The sequence below is a fragment of the Ruditapes philippinarum genome, unplaced genomic scaffold (genome assembly GCF_026571515.1).
Source record: "Ruditapes philippinarum isolate M1 unplaced genomic scaffold, ASM2657151v2 ctg12727_1_1_1_1, whole genome shotgun sequence".
In the NCBI taxonomy this organism is placed as follows: Eukaryota; Metazoa; Mollusca; class Bivalvia; order Venerida; family Veneridae; genus Ruditapes; species Ruditapes philippinarum.
Genome location: NW_026864313.1, coordinates 55,725 through 72,669, shown reverse-complemented (window position 1 = coordinate 72,669; position 16,945 = coordinate 55,725). Strand labels below are relative to the sequence as shown.

The following is a 16,945-nucleotide window of genomic DNA, read 5'->3' as shown; positions in this document are numbered from 1 at the left end:
TCTAAAAAATAGAGCATACAGTGGAAGCACCCTGGCTCCGAAGAAATTCAAGAGGGTGCCATCAGCAGGGAAGAGGATAAATCAATATCGACTACTTTGAGCAAGGTCGTAACTAAAACGGTACGTGCTATGCAGACGAATTAAGACGTCGTCTACGTCAGAAAATTGCGCCTAAAAGGATGGGCAAAACAAAGCGCAAGCTCACACATCCCAAGAGTCGATAGGTGCCTCAACTGACTGCGGCTTTTATATTCATCCTAACCCCCTTAACTCTCCGGACTTGCCCCCCTCTGACTTCTACCTGTTTCCAAAACTAAAAATCAAGCTTCGTGGTCGACGTTTTGGAAGCAATGAAGGTGTCGTGGAGCCGGTCAATGAGTTGTTTGAGGACAAAAATAGAGAGTTCTAAACTGAAGGGGTAAACAAGTTGGAGCACAGGTGGGCAAAGTGAATTGATGTAGAGGGCGATTATATTGAAAAGTAAGACCATCAGTTGGGTTCTTAGACTACCGGAAGTTCATCGGTACAAGAACTTTTTTTATTAATCCTCGTACAGCTAAGCACATTCTCAATCTCATACAAATGATAGTGGACAATACATTGGTGATAAACTTGCATATTTATGTTCATGTATATACATATAAAAAGCAAACTTATCATAACATAGATAATCTGTATCCTAAATAAAAAGGAACATGAATTGAACCTACAAGGGCTTGACGAAGACTAAAATTAGGACTATTCAGTTTCAATGGTTTGAAAAGAGCTGCTCATTCTATAGTCTCCCGTTCGGTCCATCAGATAGGAAAGCATAGTGTCCAACTGTATTAGGGTTTGACAGTTAGCATGCGATGTGGGACATTGCCACTTGTAATAAAACGTTTAATAACTTTAAAAATCGCTGAAAAAATAAGGAAACTTTCTGCAACCCAAAATCTCACGAAGCTTGTAGATTACATCTCCTTGGAAATAAGATTCGCAAAAGAGTTTTCAAATTGCTATACGTGAATTTTGAATTTTTTTTATATTTCCGTTCTTTATGAAAGCGGTAGGTCTGTTTGAGAAGCTTGTCAGTAAGGACAATATTCTGTTCGTTTAAATCGTTTAATGCCTACAAGTCCGGGCGAATCTGATAAACTGAGACACATATACCTCATACAATTTTGAATGGGATACATCTCTATCTATCTGTAGATAATTTACTTTACCAAAGTCGAAGTCATCTCTCATATCAAAGATTTTCATCTGAATGGTATTTATGCAAATAATTTTAATATGTAATTTACTCATAAGGCACATCATCTACGATATTTCCAAGATAAAGTTAATGCCGAAATGAAACATCTACGTGATTTGGCCGTTCTTGTATGGTGTCCAGTAAGGCTCCTTTACGGAGGTCCTATGTTGCTGAATGCGTTCATTAAAATGTCGTCATTCCTTGTTGATCTTATTTTTCAAGTATATAAAATCCATTACATTTTGTTTTGACAATAAAACACATTAATGTATATACATACAATACAAAATAGAGATATACATTTAAAGAAGGACAAAAAATATTTTATGATTCTTCAAATATTAAATAAAGTAATTCAATAGTATCTTGCAAAATTGTAAAATGATATTAATGCCAGACTTTATTTTAATATATGATGAGAAATAGTCCTTTTCAGTAGTTATTAAGGTAGACCATGGGTAATGGGAACCATAAGGAATTGTAAATTTGACAACATAAGACAATTACATGTCTTCAAGGTCACCTGTATGCAAAATTTAAATAAAATTTACCGCGTGGTTTATGAGTTATAGATATATATTTCTGAACTAAGACTTTGCCATTAGAAGGGTTTATTTTCAGAAATGAGGAAACTCTAAATAATGTGTAATATCATCATTATAAAAAAAATGTTTTTCTATTGTTCATTGTTAAGAAACAAATAATAACATTCAGGTAACAAATTACACAAGCAAAATGTTTGTTTCTAAACAAAATGTTCTTAATATGTATAAAAATGTGACCCTACCCCACACACTTATTTTACCATTTCCCTATCTAAAATGCCTTATTCAAAATATTCCTAAAATTTACCATAATGAGGGGCTGTTTTCAAAGTTTGCTTAAATTTTCTTAAAGGTATATTGGTTGATCATGCAAAATATAAAATACTTTCACCGTGTAGTTTTTATTTTATTAAACTTTGAAAATATCTCGTATCATATTTGCTATGAATTTTGGCATTATTTAGCAAATAAATACCTACAATAATTATATAATTTAAATCAAACCCTTGTTTCTTCCATAAGGGATCAGAGAGATACATAAATAATGTTAAAAGAAAAGAAAAAGAAAGAAAAAAGTTGCCCCTTCTGGGGTTTGAACCCACGCCCCTCAATTTCAATGTAGTTTGCAAGCGATTTTAGCCTATTTGAATACTCTTCAAAGTGGAGGTAATGCATTACCCATTGTCTACCTTAAAGAACACTATCATTATGTTGGCCTTTGAACCTGTGGGAAATTTTATATAGTTTTTTTTCGCGGATATGAAATCGTGCAAAATGTCGAGGGGAACGTATAAACTTCGATATTTTATAACAGTTGTTGGAAGTAGCAAGGAACATTTTGACTTCGGTGGCCGGTAGCGTCCGTGTTGACTCTACATTTTGTCCATCGTTTGTCTAAAAGTCGATGAACAGTAAAAAATCCTCAACATGTTTTGCAAATGTTGTAGAAATTCTACAAAAAGCCAAGGGGAAAAATTATAGGCCGAGACTTTTTGTTATTCAACGACGACTTTCCAATAAAAAGTCGCGGACTTTTAATTCGCGTTTTTGGTGTAGAAATCCGCGACTTTTTAGCATGGACTTTTTGCGCAGAGACATTTCCCGGCACAAAAAGTCGATGCTGAATGCTCAAACTCGACTTTTTTCAAGGTATGCATCATAACAAAAAATCGCGGATTATAATGGCCGCAATAGGCTACCTAAAGTAAGTGTATGTTTGCATGGCTTAGTCTACTGTGTAGGCAGAAAATGTCGTGGCTTCCTTCGTAAAAATAGTCTTTTTATAACAGAAGTATGACATAAAAACTCTAGAATTTCTAAAAACCGCGACATAAAATCTCGCGGATTTTTAAGTTGCCCGCGACATTTTATAAACTGACGGAAAGATTTCTCGCATCTTTAAAATGAACGCTGTCGGACGCTATCGGCCACCATACTATCATAGAACTTCTTGAATATAAAGAAAAATCCCAAAATAACACCGAACTTATTTTGACAAAATTTTCATCTGCTAAAGAAAAATAACTCCTACTATATAAATATTGGTGTTGAATTTAGAGTTGTGCCTCTTGTTATGAATAATTTATGCATTAATATTATAAGGAAGGAAAAAAATTTAAATGACCAGAGATCATAGAGGAAAAAGACACAAAATGGCAGTAGTTGCAGTACCGAGTAGATCAAGCCTAAATAAAAAATCCTAAACCATAAGTCTAGATTAGGAAACAAAGAGAATAATTATTTGCCCATTTTTTGTCTATTTTTTTGCATTATATATTTGCGTTCTCAAAGAAGAGCGACATCATAACTTTGTAAAAAGTGAACGCTTGGAACTAAGTTCTTTAATTTGCATCGAAATAGAGTATACTTTCCCAACAGAACTAAAATCATTGCTGCATTACTTAAGTGTTCATTGCATAGAACTATACCTGTTAATGTCCTTTGCACATTTTGAATTTATCCATGATTTAAGATGCTCCCAGAAAAATAACGTAACCAGAAATCCCAAAATAAATGTTTCATAGTTTCAATATGGTTTTGGCAGAAGGAACTGCTACTCCTAAATTTGAGAAGTGATATAATAGGTAAACATAAAACTCTCAACTTTATCATAATAGTGTGTAAATATCACATATTCAAAATGAAATGTAACAAATTATGAAAAAAATTGCCTTTCCTTAATTATTTGGTTAGAATTGAAAAGAAAAAGAAATTAAATTAAATTCAGTTAAAAAATGTACCCCTTTTTCTTTCTTCTTGCAAAACAATTATTGGAAGAAAAAGTACAAATATGCTTATCACAATAACTTTGAATTTTCTATATAATATATATGTAATCCGCTTATATGTAATGATTTGCATGCTAAAAATAAAAAGAAGAGACTGAAGAAAATATGACCGTTAGCTAAAGAAACGCTTGCATTTCAGAGATATTTTGATTGATTTGAGCACAGTATAGGACAATACGACTAACACAAAGGAAGGCCGTATAATAATTTAAATATTTTACATTGTCTCTAAAGATGGTATTAAATCGTCAAAGTTTTTCAGAAAAAAGTAAATGGACAGTATTTGAGAAAAAATTAATGAAACTGTACATAAGTTTAAAACTGTTATGCAAACATGTACAAATATTATCAAGTAAGTATACCTTTATTTTGTATCGATAATTATAAACACTTTGTATCTGAACATCATACACGCCTGCACATTGTCTTCACTTGACATGCTGAAATATGACATTGACTCCCAAATACACTAGGCACTACATCATCATTGCAAACTTAAAGTTTAATTGTATGTAAAAAAGATTTTCTACTTCTGTTTCTACTATTTAGTGTTGTATCAATACAGTGTCATAGCATTTATTTACAAATATAATCTTGTTTTATGTTTGGCAATGCTATGATAATCATTTGGTAAGTATTAAAATCGAAACGGAAAAATACTTGAGAGAAATCGTTTTGCACTTCTTTGCAGTCTACTTGATCTGATAAAATACTCGACCGACATTTAGACAAGCAACAAATGTTAGGTCTATCCCGGTATTTTGGATTATATTTCGGCATTATGTGTGGCGTATCCATGTGTCATCAATACAACAATTGCACATAAATCTGTCATATTACTTTTGCAGATGTTACGCGTCGCTCATTGTATAAAGATACTTCCTAGTTTATCGCATCCTTTTACAAGATTATATAATTATGATCTTGTTTTCCTTACCGCGTTGAATTACAGCAGGGAATTTATGAACACTCATAGTGGGCAATAAAATATTAACAATTTTCTTCTTAAAGGTATTAAATACTTACAAATATTTACAACATCTTTTAATCTTTTTACAGTTCGCCAAAGTTTGTCTACCAATGAAATTGCTCCATTTTGTTTAAATTTTGCCGAAGTATTTACTATACAGTGCTGTAACTCAACTGTATGTATTAAATACGTTAAATGAGCCGATTTAATGGACCTCGCCTATTTACATAGTGCACACGGTTTGAATAGGCGGGGCTAACTGTAAGTCGGTTATAGGTTATATACAGAGTTTAAAGAAACTAATTTTCACTTCGTTCGCTCGAAAATTAATTTCTTAAAACTCTGTATATAACCTATAACATATACATAAAATATATGAAGCAGGTTATAACCAAACACAATCACGGTGAATTGAATGCATGTCCATGAAAGTTCAGTATCTTTATTTAAGATTCATTATTGTTGACATAATTACAATGGCACATACATTTTATATCCCACGGCAACTTTGCAGACGTTTCTCGTTGCTCATAAGCATATTTAATATAATTTGCTAGGTAATATCAATGAAGTGTTCTTTAACAAGCTAAATATAATAACTTGCATTTCTTCTCAATAATATAAAAGTCACCTCAGACTAACGAAAGAGTGAATCACAGCAGGGCATTTATGATACTCATCGAAGTGGTTTATCGTATCATTCGGTATTCAGGGTGATAAAACTCCCTTCTGAATTATATGACGGTGTTGAATGCTGACAAATGTCTAGTAATCACTATGAAATATTTGACTATGAATCAGTATGTAACCGATAAGATTCATTCCAAAAACACCTAGTTTAAACAATGCTTAAAAATTTAAAGAAAAAAAACAACAGAAGAACAGTTTATGTCCAAAGTCACAGTATATCAACCAGACTACTTCCTGTACTCGCATGAAAGATACGAGTTAAAACATATACACTCCCAAGAAGGGTACAGTAATCGGAAGTAACATGTGCTTGTACTTGCATAACAAGTACAGGCTCGCAAGACAGGGTACAGTGACTTCGTTTATATACTGTGAAGTATGCTGCTGTATCTAAGATATTATACTCTGAGATTATAATCCGTTGATGAGTACATCATTGAATTTTATTGGACGGGTACAGAGCTGTCAAATGTATGTTGGACGAGGCGCTAGCCGAGACTGATATAAAGTTTTGCAGACTTATATTTTAGACTGGAAATGAGTACATTATATATATAACACTAACTAACACTCACACTGTATTTTCTATATATATTGAGATTGATAAAAAAATATATCAAAACAAGTCAAACCAATAAGGGGTGTATCTAGCGTTTCGACCTATGCATGTACGTAACTTTGATTAGGAAAAGCAAACTTCCAAATATTCGTATGATAAAACAAAGATTACTGAAGGGCGGTTTGAAGATTGTTTTCCAAGCGTAATTTACAGTGATGCTCTAGATTTTGATGATTAAATTCAAGTTTACATAGTAATTTTGCGTTAGGATCCAAATGCATATTGTAACTACAAACTTTTAGGATTACAAATTTTATTTAATAATTATGCAAACATAGTTAATCCATCAATCATTCAGGACAATCAGAAGATATTTAAACTCGTTTGTGGTCTATGCAAAAGACGTTGTCCCAAAAGTCCGTGGCAAATCCTATAAACGTTTCATTTTTAAGCCAATGATATGATGACGTCATCGGAGAAAATTTCCGTTAACGAACGAGACACGGACAATTGAAAAAATCTGTTGCAAAATTGGAAATTAAGAATAGCGATGTCCAAAGAACGTGCGCCGCAGCGTTTTTGAATATTTTGGAGAGACACCTGTTAAGATTTTACAACTTATGTACCAAAAAGAAAGATTAAGCAACACACCTCTAGCACCTGTTATCAAATGACATGAACGGCAGCTGAGTTCTGCTCTAAGGAAGGCGAAAAAAGGAAAACAACGAACAGGAAGACTGATCTCCGTCGCCTATTTCCGACAGCTGAAGTAGGTGTAACGAGACCGGCAGTTCGATTCTAACGAAGAATCTATGTCTGCCATCCAAACATTCAGCAGAGACTAACAACCACATGGTCAAGATTTGATGGATAAAACGACACCGTTTATGCGTTGAGTGCTACGGAAATTACTTTAAGAAAGGAGCTTCACGTAGGTTTAACGCCGCTAATAATGTTTGAGAATTAAAATATGCATGTGTTTTTTATATATGAATAAAAAAATAAATTATTTAGAGTTCAGCTTTATGATTGTGAGTAAAGTAATACCATTTAGAAGATATGTATATCATACATTTTCCTTAAGTCTTAGAAATTTTTTAACTTTACGTGGTTAATACTGTTTAAGCCCTAAATGCTTGAACACGTTACAAGGGGAGTAAATCTGGATGGTTTAATTTTTTTACGGTAGATGACGGTTGTACCGGAATTTAGCTATCTACCTTTCCGTTCGCCATCTTGTACAAGGGAAGGTCAAACTTTTGGACAGGGTGTATATTTTTGTAAAATAATCATGTTTAGGTTTAAATGTATCTTGAAATTTTGGTCACCCACCCTCCACAGCCGTTTTATGCAAATTAATATGTTGAAAATTAACAGTGCTTGTGTTTGCTGCTGGTTTTTTTATGTGTTTTTCAGATTGTCAAGGCATGTCATGGCTCACATAGTTTGGCAGACATTATGCTATGGTAATGCGAAATTGTGTTCAGAACAGACTCTTTGGTGATGTTACAGCCCATGAGTTGTTGGTGTATCGGCAAATAGTGAAATGACTTTGTTATGATGAGAAAGTATAAAAAGGACAATTTTTGTTAGTTTAGGACAGTTGTTTTACTACTCAAGTGAATTGTGCATGTGGCGTTTTTTAGTTTTCGCCACCAGCCTTTTTTGTGCTGTATTAAGTAAAAAGGAACGAAGTCAGCATCTGATCCCAGGGCTTTCTTCGCTCTTTTGTATGTTAAATAATAATTTAGTTTTCATTGAGCCATGGCCATTTTCTCCCATTCGTAAATAAACAAGTACCAAATTTTGATATACTTTTGTGTTTTTTGTTTAGAGTTAGTTCTCCTTGTAGTTACAGTTCAAACTTTTAAATGCAATTTTCTGAAAATTACATAAAATGGCATACGGGTTGGTAGAGGTATGCAAATTACTGGAGTAAATGTGCTACCCAAAGTTCAGCTGAGCATTCCTGTCCTAGAAATTAGTGCCTTCAGCGCTTTAATCTAATGTGTAGTGTAACAACGATATCATTTTGTATATTAAAATCATTGAATTCTAAAACAAGTTTCTAATAATACCATTAGCGTTTAATTACATACATTTTGACAAAAATAAACTTGAATTTGCTTTAATTTTCTGAAATGAAAGGGTGTTTGGAACGTGTATTTACCATACGATACAACGTGAGGTTTACTTACAGAATGTTGTTTCCATTTGGTCGAGAAAATGTCCATTTCATAGTTTGAGCTGACTTGGTATAGATCTACTACGTAATGTTGTAGATATGCCTCTTTGGTTTTCGAGAGAAAAAAAATATTTAAAGCAGCTGATCCCCAGAAGATAACGGAAAAACTACCCTCTTACTAATACTTCAAAATTCCTCATCAAAAACACTCTATAGTTGAAAGAAATCAAAATGAAACTTTAAAATGTATATATTTAAACATTTTTGCCCTGAAAACAATCAGTTTGCTTCTCCGCTAACGGGAAATACATTTGTTTCATTATACTTCCGGGTAATTTTCTAGTACAGGACAATATCGCGAACTGTGGTACGAAAACACAGAATCCGGGATCGTATCAAACATAGAGGGAAACGAATAAACTGCCTTTTGTTTTGATATTTGTAGTCATTTGTGGCACTAAACATTATAATTGATAAATTTTATCATATATATGATGTCCAGTATATCGATTTTTTAAACTATAGCTTGAAATATGAATAGGGCTTACTCATTGACGAAAATTGATATACGACCTGGGCGTACCGGATACTGGGATTTTTCAGAACCACGGTTGTGTCACGTGACCATGTTAAATGAATTATATTTTCTTAGTTATACTGGCAACTATAAAAATGGTCTATAATGACAGTTATACATTAATATTTCTTATGCACTAACTTACTTCCTATTATTAATGTTATAATTGTAAGGTCACTAATAAGTTTCTGATTTTCTTTTAAAAATTCTCTCTAATTGCATAAGGCGTCATGTTTCTTGAAAAACATATTCCATATTTTACTCAAACGAACAAAAATATACTCTTAGTATAAAAAACATGTAAAAAGGAAACAAAGTTCAGTTTATACCACTCTATACGAAAGATAAGACTTTTAAACTCAGAAAACAAAATATTTGGCCTTTCTACAGAAACTAGGTTAATAAGAAATTGTCCAATATATTACAATCATTTTTTCAGAAGAATCAATTTATTTCATTTTTTACATCTAGATCTATATGCAAAATTAAGATATTGTCTGCAACATGGAGTTTGCAGCCAAATGGAAGGGAGTTAGCTGTATGGAATTTACCTTGTAGCTATAAGTCAGTATATTATTTGTTAATTTAGTAACATTCGTTCATCTTATATTCATTTCAAATTGTGTAGAATAAAAATTTAGGCCCTATGAATCAGATCTTTGCCAGCATCGTTACAAACCGAACTCAACTTCTGTTTATTTGACCGTAAAAATGAATACATGTACTACAAAATATATCACTACAGAAAAATGTTTCTACTGTATTAAATTTTTGTGAATAGAAATAAGTTGCATACTTCTGCAAACAATGACATATACATATTCTTTATTATACATAGTCTTATCTTTACAAATTTAGACAAATATACAACGAAAACCAACAATGTATAGCCATTTAAGATACGCCATGTACGTCCCAATTCAATTCTTTTATTTTCACAAACTTTAGATATATAGTTGGCGAGCATCATGTTATGTGCGTGAGGCATTTAACTTCCTGATGAAATATCTTAAATATTTCGAATGGAAACTGAAAGAGTAGAGTTGAGAATAAAAACTGTTAAAGACAATATATTTTGTCCTCAACATTGACATAATACGCATTTAAAAATATTTTAAAGGAGCTAAATGATAAATGATCGTGCGATACTACATCTTAGCTGATAAATACGATAACTTTTCGTTACACTTAAACATTAAAGCCTTTGTGTTTGTGTTGAAGTCATACATATCATTTTAAAGCATTTGATTGTATCTCATGTTCAGTTGTGATGAAACAAAACAACAATAACAAAGAAAAAACTTGTTAAACATTTTTTTAATTACAATACAGAGACACCTGACTATATTTTGTTTTTCTAATAGTAAATAACTTTTGAACTTTTTAAAACATTGTCAATGTTAGACTTCGTGCAATTTCTCTTACATCCAATACATGTACTTGATGTTATTTTCATAACTATAAACAAAGACAATAAAAGCATAATTAGCTTAGACGTCCCCTAAATCCCTTATTTTAGCACATCTTGCTTTATTTTATATATATATAAATATCTTAAGCAGGACCATTGTGATCAAAGGGCTAATATCTAAACAATCGTAACAGTGGTTCCAAAGACGAGGCCTCCTGCAAAATATCTATGCTCTAGGACTTGCGGTTATGGGGAAGAAGAGTTTTTTTAATTATTTTGTGTCCTATGGCAACCATAATAATGCACGCAATTTAATTCTTTGAACAATTGTTCAAGTCAATAAAAAATTAATTTGCCTATTTTGTCATTTGTTTTTATATTTTTGTTTGTTAATAATTATTTCTTTTTATATCCAACGTAAGATTCAATAAGATGTAATGAAATTTTTTTAATAAACGGTTTACATCAGATAGGAATTACTATTATACAAACCACTAAAACATGCTCACATTAGACGACAATTTATTAAACTTTTGAAAAATTATTTTGATACAGTTTACGCAAAAGAAAACGTAGTTCCCAAGTTTTTATTGACGACATTTTTCTTATACAAAGATTGTTATTACACAGTTGACGTCTATTATCTTAAAGGTTTAAAAGTAAACGCCTCACAAAAAATCTACTTTAGTCTTAAGTAATCTTCCATTTGTTTTATCAAAAGCTATCACTTTCAGTTCTGTTTCTTCTGCTATAAGAATTTGGTCTATGTTATAGCACCTAGGCCACCCGCCTTCTGGAGCTTCTATAATTATTGTCCCAACTTCTGTACATTCGTCGTTCGATTCTAAACAATATCTAGGATTCTTTTTTGAACTTCGATACAAAGCAATAGAAATATTCATATTTGTTGAGTGCGGAATATTTTCATTTACGTTGACTTTGAATCGTTGGCCTACTTTCAAATTCATATCCTTTTCTATAACTTTAGAAAATATGCGATCACAAAAATATTTTCCTTCCCTCTTAAATTTCAGAGACTTCGAATGTTTGTCTCGATTGAATGGTTCGGCCACACAGAAACCATATGTGTATCTTGCTCTCCTCTCAATGATTACGTTTGGGTTCAATCCCATTTTCAGTGCACCCTTTAACACAGCAAGTCTTGGTTCTTGTGCAAGAACAATGTTTTTTACTTTCGTAGAAATGAATTCTCTCAGATATTGTGACTCGGCAAAACCGCCTACAACTAGAATTGTGTCAATTGTATCTCTGAAACATGATTTTATGTCATTTAAAATCATAATAATACCATCAAGTGATGATTTATAGAAAACTTCCATGAGTTTTTTATTACAACACAGTTTATTTCTATCCCGAAGTTCAACCCAAGTCGAATACCCTGACTGATTCAATAATGTTTCTATGTTGCTGTCTGAGTCGTTTTTGACCATCTCAATCAATGTTGATGGGATGTGTATGACAAACGGTTCGTCTCTTAAGTCGAATGTGTTCTTTACATTTTCAAAACCTCGCGTAAGCATTAAATAATCATAATAGTGCGATCTCTTGAACTTTTTCATAACTGGAGCACCACATAATTTGATGAGAAATTGCATGAACTCAATATTAACTTTGGATCCCCCAAAATCTCCGCCAACGGCACGATGAAGTTCTCGAATATTCCCACTGGACAAAACTTCATGCACACAAATGTCAACTGTTCCGCCTCCGAGATCAGCTAAAATGTATTTTGATTTGAGACGAGTCAATTGGGCGTTTGAGCTTGCACATAACAGTTGGGTTTTACAGAATAAAGCTGCTGCTTCTGGTTCAAGTACCAGTCTAAGACGTGTTTCATCAATGCCAGCTAAAATAGCTGCTTCCCGCATGAACTGACGGGCTGAGTCCGACCAAATTGCAGGTATTGACAGCATCCAAATGATCTTTTCAAAAGAATCTTTCTTACACAATTTGCTTTGTTTAACTGATTTCAAAACTAGCTCTTGAAAGTATTTAATTACAATTGAAAACACGGTCATAGCTTTCATTGGTCTATTTTCAGTGTCATAGATATGTATATCTGAATCTAATCTTTCGCTTTTGGTATATAGTGCCATTTTGAATTCACGAAATAAGCGATATTCTTTATGTTTACCTGACAGCATAAGCTTTGAATAGTTATCTTCAGCATCAATTCCAAAAGAATGAAGCGATTTATCCTGATTTAGGAGAAGTATTGTCGGTACACGATCGTCTGGTAAAATTGATCCATGACTTGCTGTAATTATGTTGTTCGGATCTGTACTGAACAAATAAGAGAATCCTGAATATGTCGTTCCAAAGTCAATCGCAGCAACTAAATTGCTAGGCTTTGCTCCCATTTTTGAATGGAAACAAATTATATTCCTTAAATATCTTACACAGTGTTGCTTCAAAATTTAAATACCAAATGGCAAAAGAATTTAAATCCCTCAACATCAAAATGATCACATGAGCCACTTTAGTAATCGACACATCTATACTTCTTAAAATTAATTTGGCCACCCAAGTATAAAATGCTAGTGTCCTAAAAGAGAAATCAATAGGCAAAACTGAATAAAATGGAATTTTGGAAGGGGGTCAGAGATTATGAAACCTGCAAATCACAGATAAGCTGTCGAAAGATGAAAAACTTTAGGCTTAAATAATGTCCACTCTTTTACCGCATCGGAAGATAACTGTGAATGAAATTACATTATAGTAAATGTACTGACGAATTTATGTAAGGCAGTATATTTTGTTTTGGGGAGATAAAGATTAGGGAGATATATATTTTGATGTAGTTTATAAAGTTAAATTTGAATCTTAAGTGTAGAGTTTTAAAATAAAATCTAATATGTAACTACTAATGGATAATGGGTAAAAGATATTCTAAACTAGTTTTAGCCATTGAAGTAGGAAATTATAAATCTGGATTTGCATTCGGTGAAGGAGACAGAAAAAATTCTAAAATCTACACTGCTATAGATGATACTAATCGTCAAATTGGCCGGATTCCTACTGCTTTATTATTAAAAGAAGATTTGTCTTTAGATAACTTTGGATTTTATGCGGAAGAAAAATATATATCCCTTTCCCTAAAAAATGAACATTCGAACTACAGGTTCGTCAATAATATAGACATATGTCAAAGTGATGATAAGTTATGTATAAAGGATTGCAGAGGAAACGAACTGGAAGCTGTACATATATATTTGACAATTATTAACTATTTGCTTCAAATGTGCTTAAAGCAAACGAAACGCTATGAAAAGTTTGAGAATTTAGAAAAATCTTTAATAGTTACTCTACCAGATTTTGTAAGTAAAGAACTAAAGGATTCTCTTAAAAGACTGATTAAAGACGTGAAAACTGTTCGCTTTGTCAGCACTTCAGAGGCAGCAGCAGCATACTGTATAAGTCAGCAACTTATCCTTGACGGAGAAACAAATACTAAAAAGATGCAAAATGGCACCAGTTTTATTGTTGTCAATTTTGGCAGGAGATTAACATCGGTTTGCTTACACAGAATGATATCCGATGACGATTATAAACTGTTGCAAGAGTTCAAAATCGGAACTGGCGGTGATTCTATTACTGACATTTTCTTTGAAGATATCATAAAAAAATATGGAATTGGCCATTTTTGGAATATATTAGGTGATCACTTTTGTGGCTATATGGATTTACGGCGAGGTTTTGATAACGAGAAACACAAATTTAACAATTCAACTGAATGTGTGCTTATAGAAATGCCAACCTCAATCATAATGAAACAAAATGACAATCATTCAGATAAATCTATTGTTTTTAAAGATAACAAAGTCATCATATCACAGAAACTTATGAAAGACTATTTTCAAAGGTCATTGTCCAGTTTGATTTCTACAATTCAAGAAATAGTTAAGGGCAGAGAAAATATTAAATGCGTTCTTCTTCTCGGTGGATATTCGAAATCGCCTATTGTGAGAGAAATCATTGAAGAAGTTGTGAGACCAAAACAAAGTATTCTTGTATATGAACCGGACAAAGGAGTTCTTAACGGAGCCGTGATGCTAGGATTTCAAGGCAACAGAGAAGTGGAAGAAATATACGGAATCATTTGTCTCCGTAAACAAATGAAAAGGTTTTCTTCTATTAAAATTGAATATGAAGGACACAAGGCATACTTCTTACAGATGGTTCGAAGTTCAGAGCTGAAAGATAGGAAATCAATAACTTGTGAATTAGAGTTTGAGGAAGACGAAAAGAACCAACCGATCGTTCTTTATCGAATAGATTCAGCCAAAATAGCAACAAAACAACCGCTTACGGAAAAAGATTTTGAAAAGGTTACTCCTGCAATGCAACCAAGAAATTGTATTTTGAATGACAAAGAGAAAGCAGAAATTTCAATGACAGAAAATGGTGTTATTTTTTCTTTAGAAATGCAGATACAACCAAATGTAAAAGGTTCTGAAAATAAATTTATAGGATAAGCTATTGTCTTGTTATTTTAGAATGTTTAAATTAAAAGTAATTTTATGCTTTTTCTATGACATATGCAAATTGGTGTTTGCTATTTTATAATAGTGTGTTCTCTCTCGTCGATTAAATTGATATAAAGTACTTATCTATTAGCTTTAAGTACGTAATATTAAAATATTAAAAAGAAATTTGAACTTTGAGAATCAAAAATGTAACATATTTTTAGCTCAACTGAGCACAATTTGTCCGATGTCGATCTTTCGTCTGTTTGTCCGTCGTAAACAATTTTTACAAACAAACATCTCCTTAGAAACCGATGAATCAAATTTAATGTCATGTTCATAGGAAGTTCCTAACATTTTCCACAGCAACCAAAAATTTCGATAGAAACCAATTACTTCCCATAGCAAACACTGACTTTCATAGCAACCAGCGACTTCGCATTGCAACCATTGACTTCCATAGCAACAAGCTACATTCCATAGCAACGAGTGGCTTCCCATAACAATCTTCTAACCTAATTTTTGTAAAAGATCTAGTGATACTTCATTTCCTTTGAAGTGTAGCAGATTTCAGCTCCCTTACAGTTTGATTTTTTTAAAGATTATTCAAATCCAACAAAGTGAATATAAAATAAAACAAAACTCGGCACGATGGAAGCTTCTGTTCACGATACCTATGACTCGCTTTTTCAAAATTCGAACACCAAAGATGGTCATGCAGAATAACATTTCCAAACATCAGCAACACATTTGAATGACACGTTTATCACATTGCCAATGATGTGTCTTTTAATTTAGCATAGAATAATGATCACACGAAGAGGAAAAAATAGTTTGTTTGGTGCCTACCTAGATGGGATTTTTCGCTGGTCTTGTGTGATTGGCTGCTTGGTTCTGTTTAAAGAATTTCCCTTCAGATTCTTGAGAAAGAAAGTGTTTGCATCATGATTAAAGATATTCGGCTTTACATAATCTAGAAAATCTTTTTGAATTTAACTAGCGTTTAAACACATATTATGCAAATATTTGAAAGCATTTTGACAACCGTAAGGTATGAGGGTATATGATTTAAACGTTTCATGCTTATATCTTAATGCGTGTTTAATGTCTTTTGTGTAAAAGGATTTATATTAAATCTTTGTTTTTTTGCCGTTATATATTTATTCTGGAAGAGTGTATACATTAATATAAAATATACACATTGACTTGTGACTGAGAACATTTACTACTGATACAGTTTATTTTAAAGATATATTGTGTTCATCCTTGAGTAAAATATTGTAATCACAGAAATTTATTGTAATATTTGAAATTCTTTCTGAATTTGACTTATTTGAATAAAATAATGAATATACTATAAGTGGGAAGCTGCGTTCCTATTACACGTCAAGCAAAATTGGTATTTTCTTTAAAGAACTGCTAGTTTTTAATGGCAATATATATTCATATTGTAACCACCTATAGTGTGGAAGATTTAAAACATACTATATCTATTTTGTGTTAGGTAAAAAGATGTTGATTTTATATTTACAAAAAAACTTTGTAGAAAATTATCAATATTTTGTAATATCAAATATGAGCATAGTATATCTTTAATATTTACTTCTATATAGGTTTCTGCCAAAATTGTACATGATTTAGAAATTACTTTCTTTATCTTGCCAAGAATCTATATTAAATACTTAAGAACGTGTACATGCATATAAAACATTAAAATAAAGTTCACTGTTATTGTTTGAAACAGATGTGCTAACCCTAGCATACTTACAGAAGATGTTCTCAATATGAAGGACACTGTCCTTGAAAATAACACTATTGCATTTGATGGAAGAAAATTCACACAGACAGAAGGAACAGCGATTGGTTCAAGATTAGGGATGAATTACGTATCTACATATCTTGGATCATAGGAATCACAGCTGATGGAGATAACAGATAAACTTCCGCTTGAGTATTTCCGGTATGTTGATGACGTATGGGGCCTTTGTACTCATTA

At 32.4% G+C, this 16,945-nt stretch overlaps 2 protein-coding genes across 2 annotated transcripts; one reads left to right on the top strand and one right to left on the bottom strand.

Moving 5' to 3' along the window:
• Nucleotides 1-11,130: 11,130 nt before the first annotated feature.
• LOC132725158 (heat shock 70 kDa protein 12A-like) lies at nucleotides 11,131-12,843 on the bottom strand. The gene has a single exon (XM_060710247.1). It carries the CDS (start codon nucleotides 12,841-12,843, stop codon nucleotides 11,131-11,133), a length of 1,713 nt encoding a protein of 570 aa, XP_060566230.1.
• A 513-nt stretch (nucleotides 12,844-13,356) lies between these two features.
• On the top strand, nucleotides 13,357-14,958 carry LOC132725161 (uncharacterized). Its single transcript, XM_060710250.1, has one exon. The coding sequence runs from the start codon at nucleotides 13,357-13,359 to the stop codon at nucleotides 14,956-14,958; it is 1,602 nt and encodes a 533-aa protein (XP_060566233.1).
• Nucleotides 14,959-16,945: the final 1,987 nt, after the last annotated feature.

Bases quoted from the DNA above. Each gene is read 5' to 3' on its own strand.
- LOC132725161 (XM_060710250.1), top strand. From the start codon at position 13,357: ATGGGTAAAAGATATTCTAAACTAGTTTTAGCCATTGAAGTAGGAAAT.
- LOC132725158 (XM_060710247.1), bottom strand. From the start codon at position 12,843: ATGGGAGCAAAGCCTAGCAATTTAGTTGCTGCGATTGACTTTGGAACG.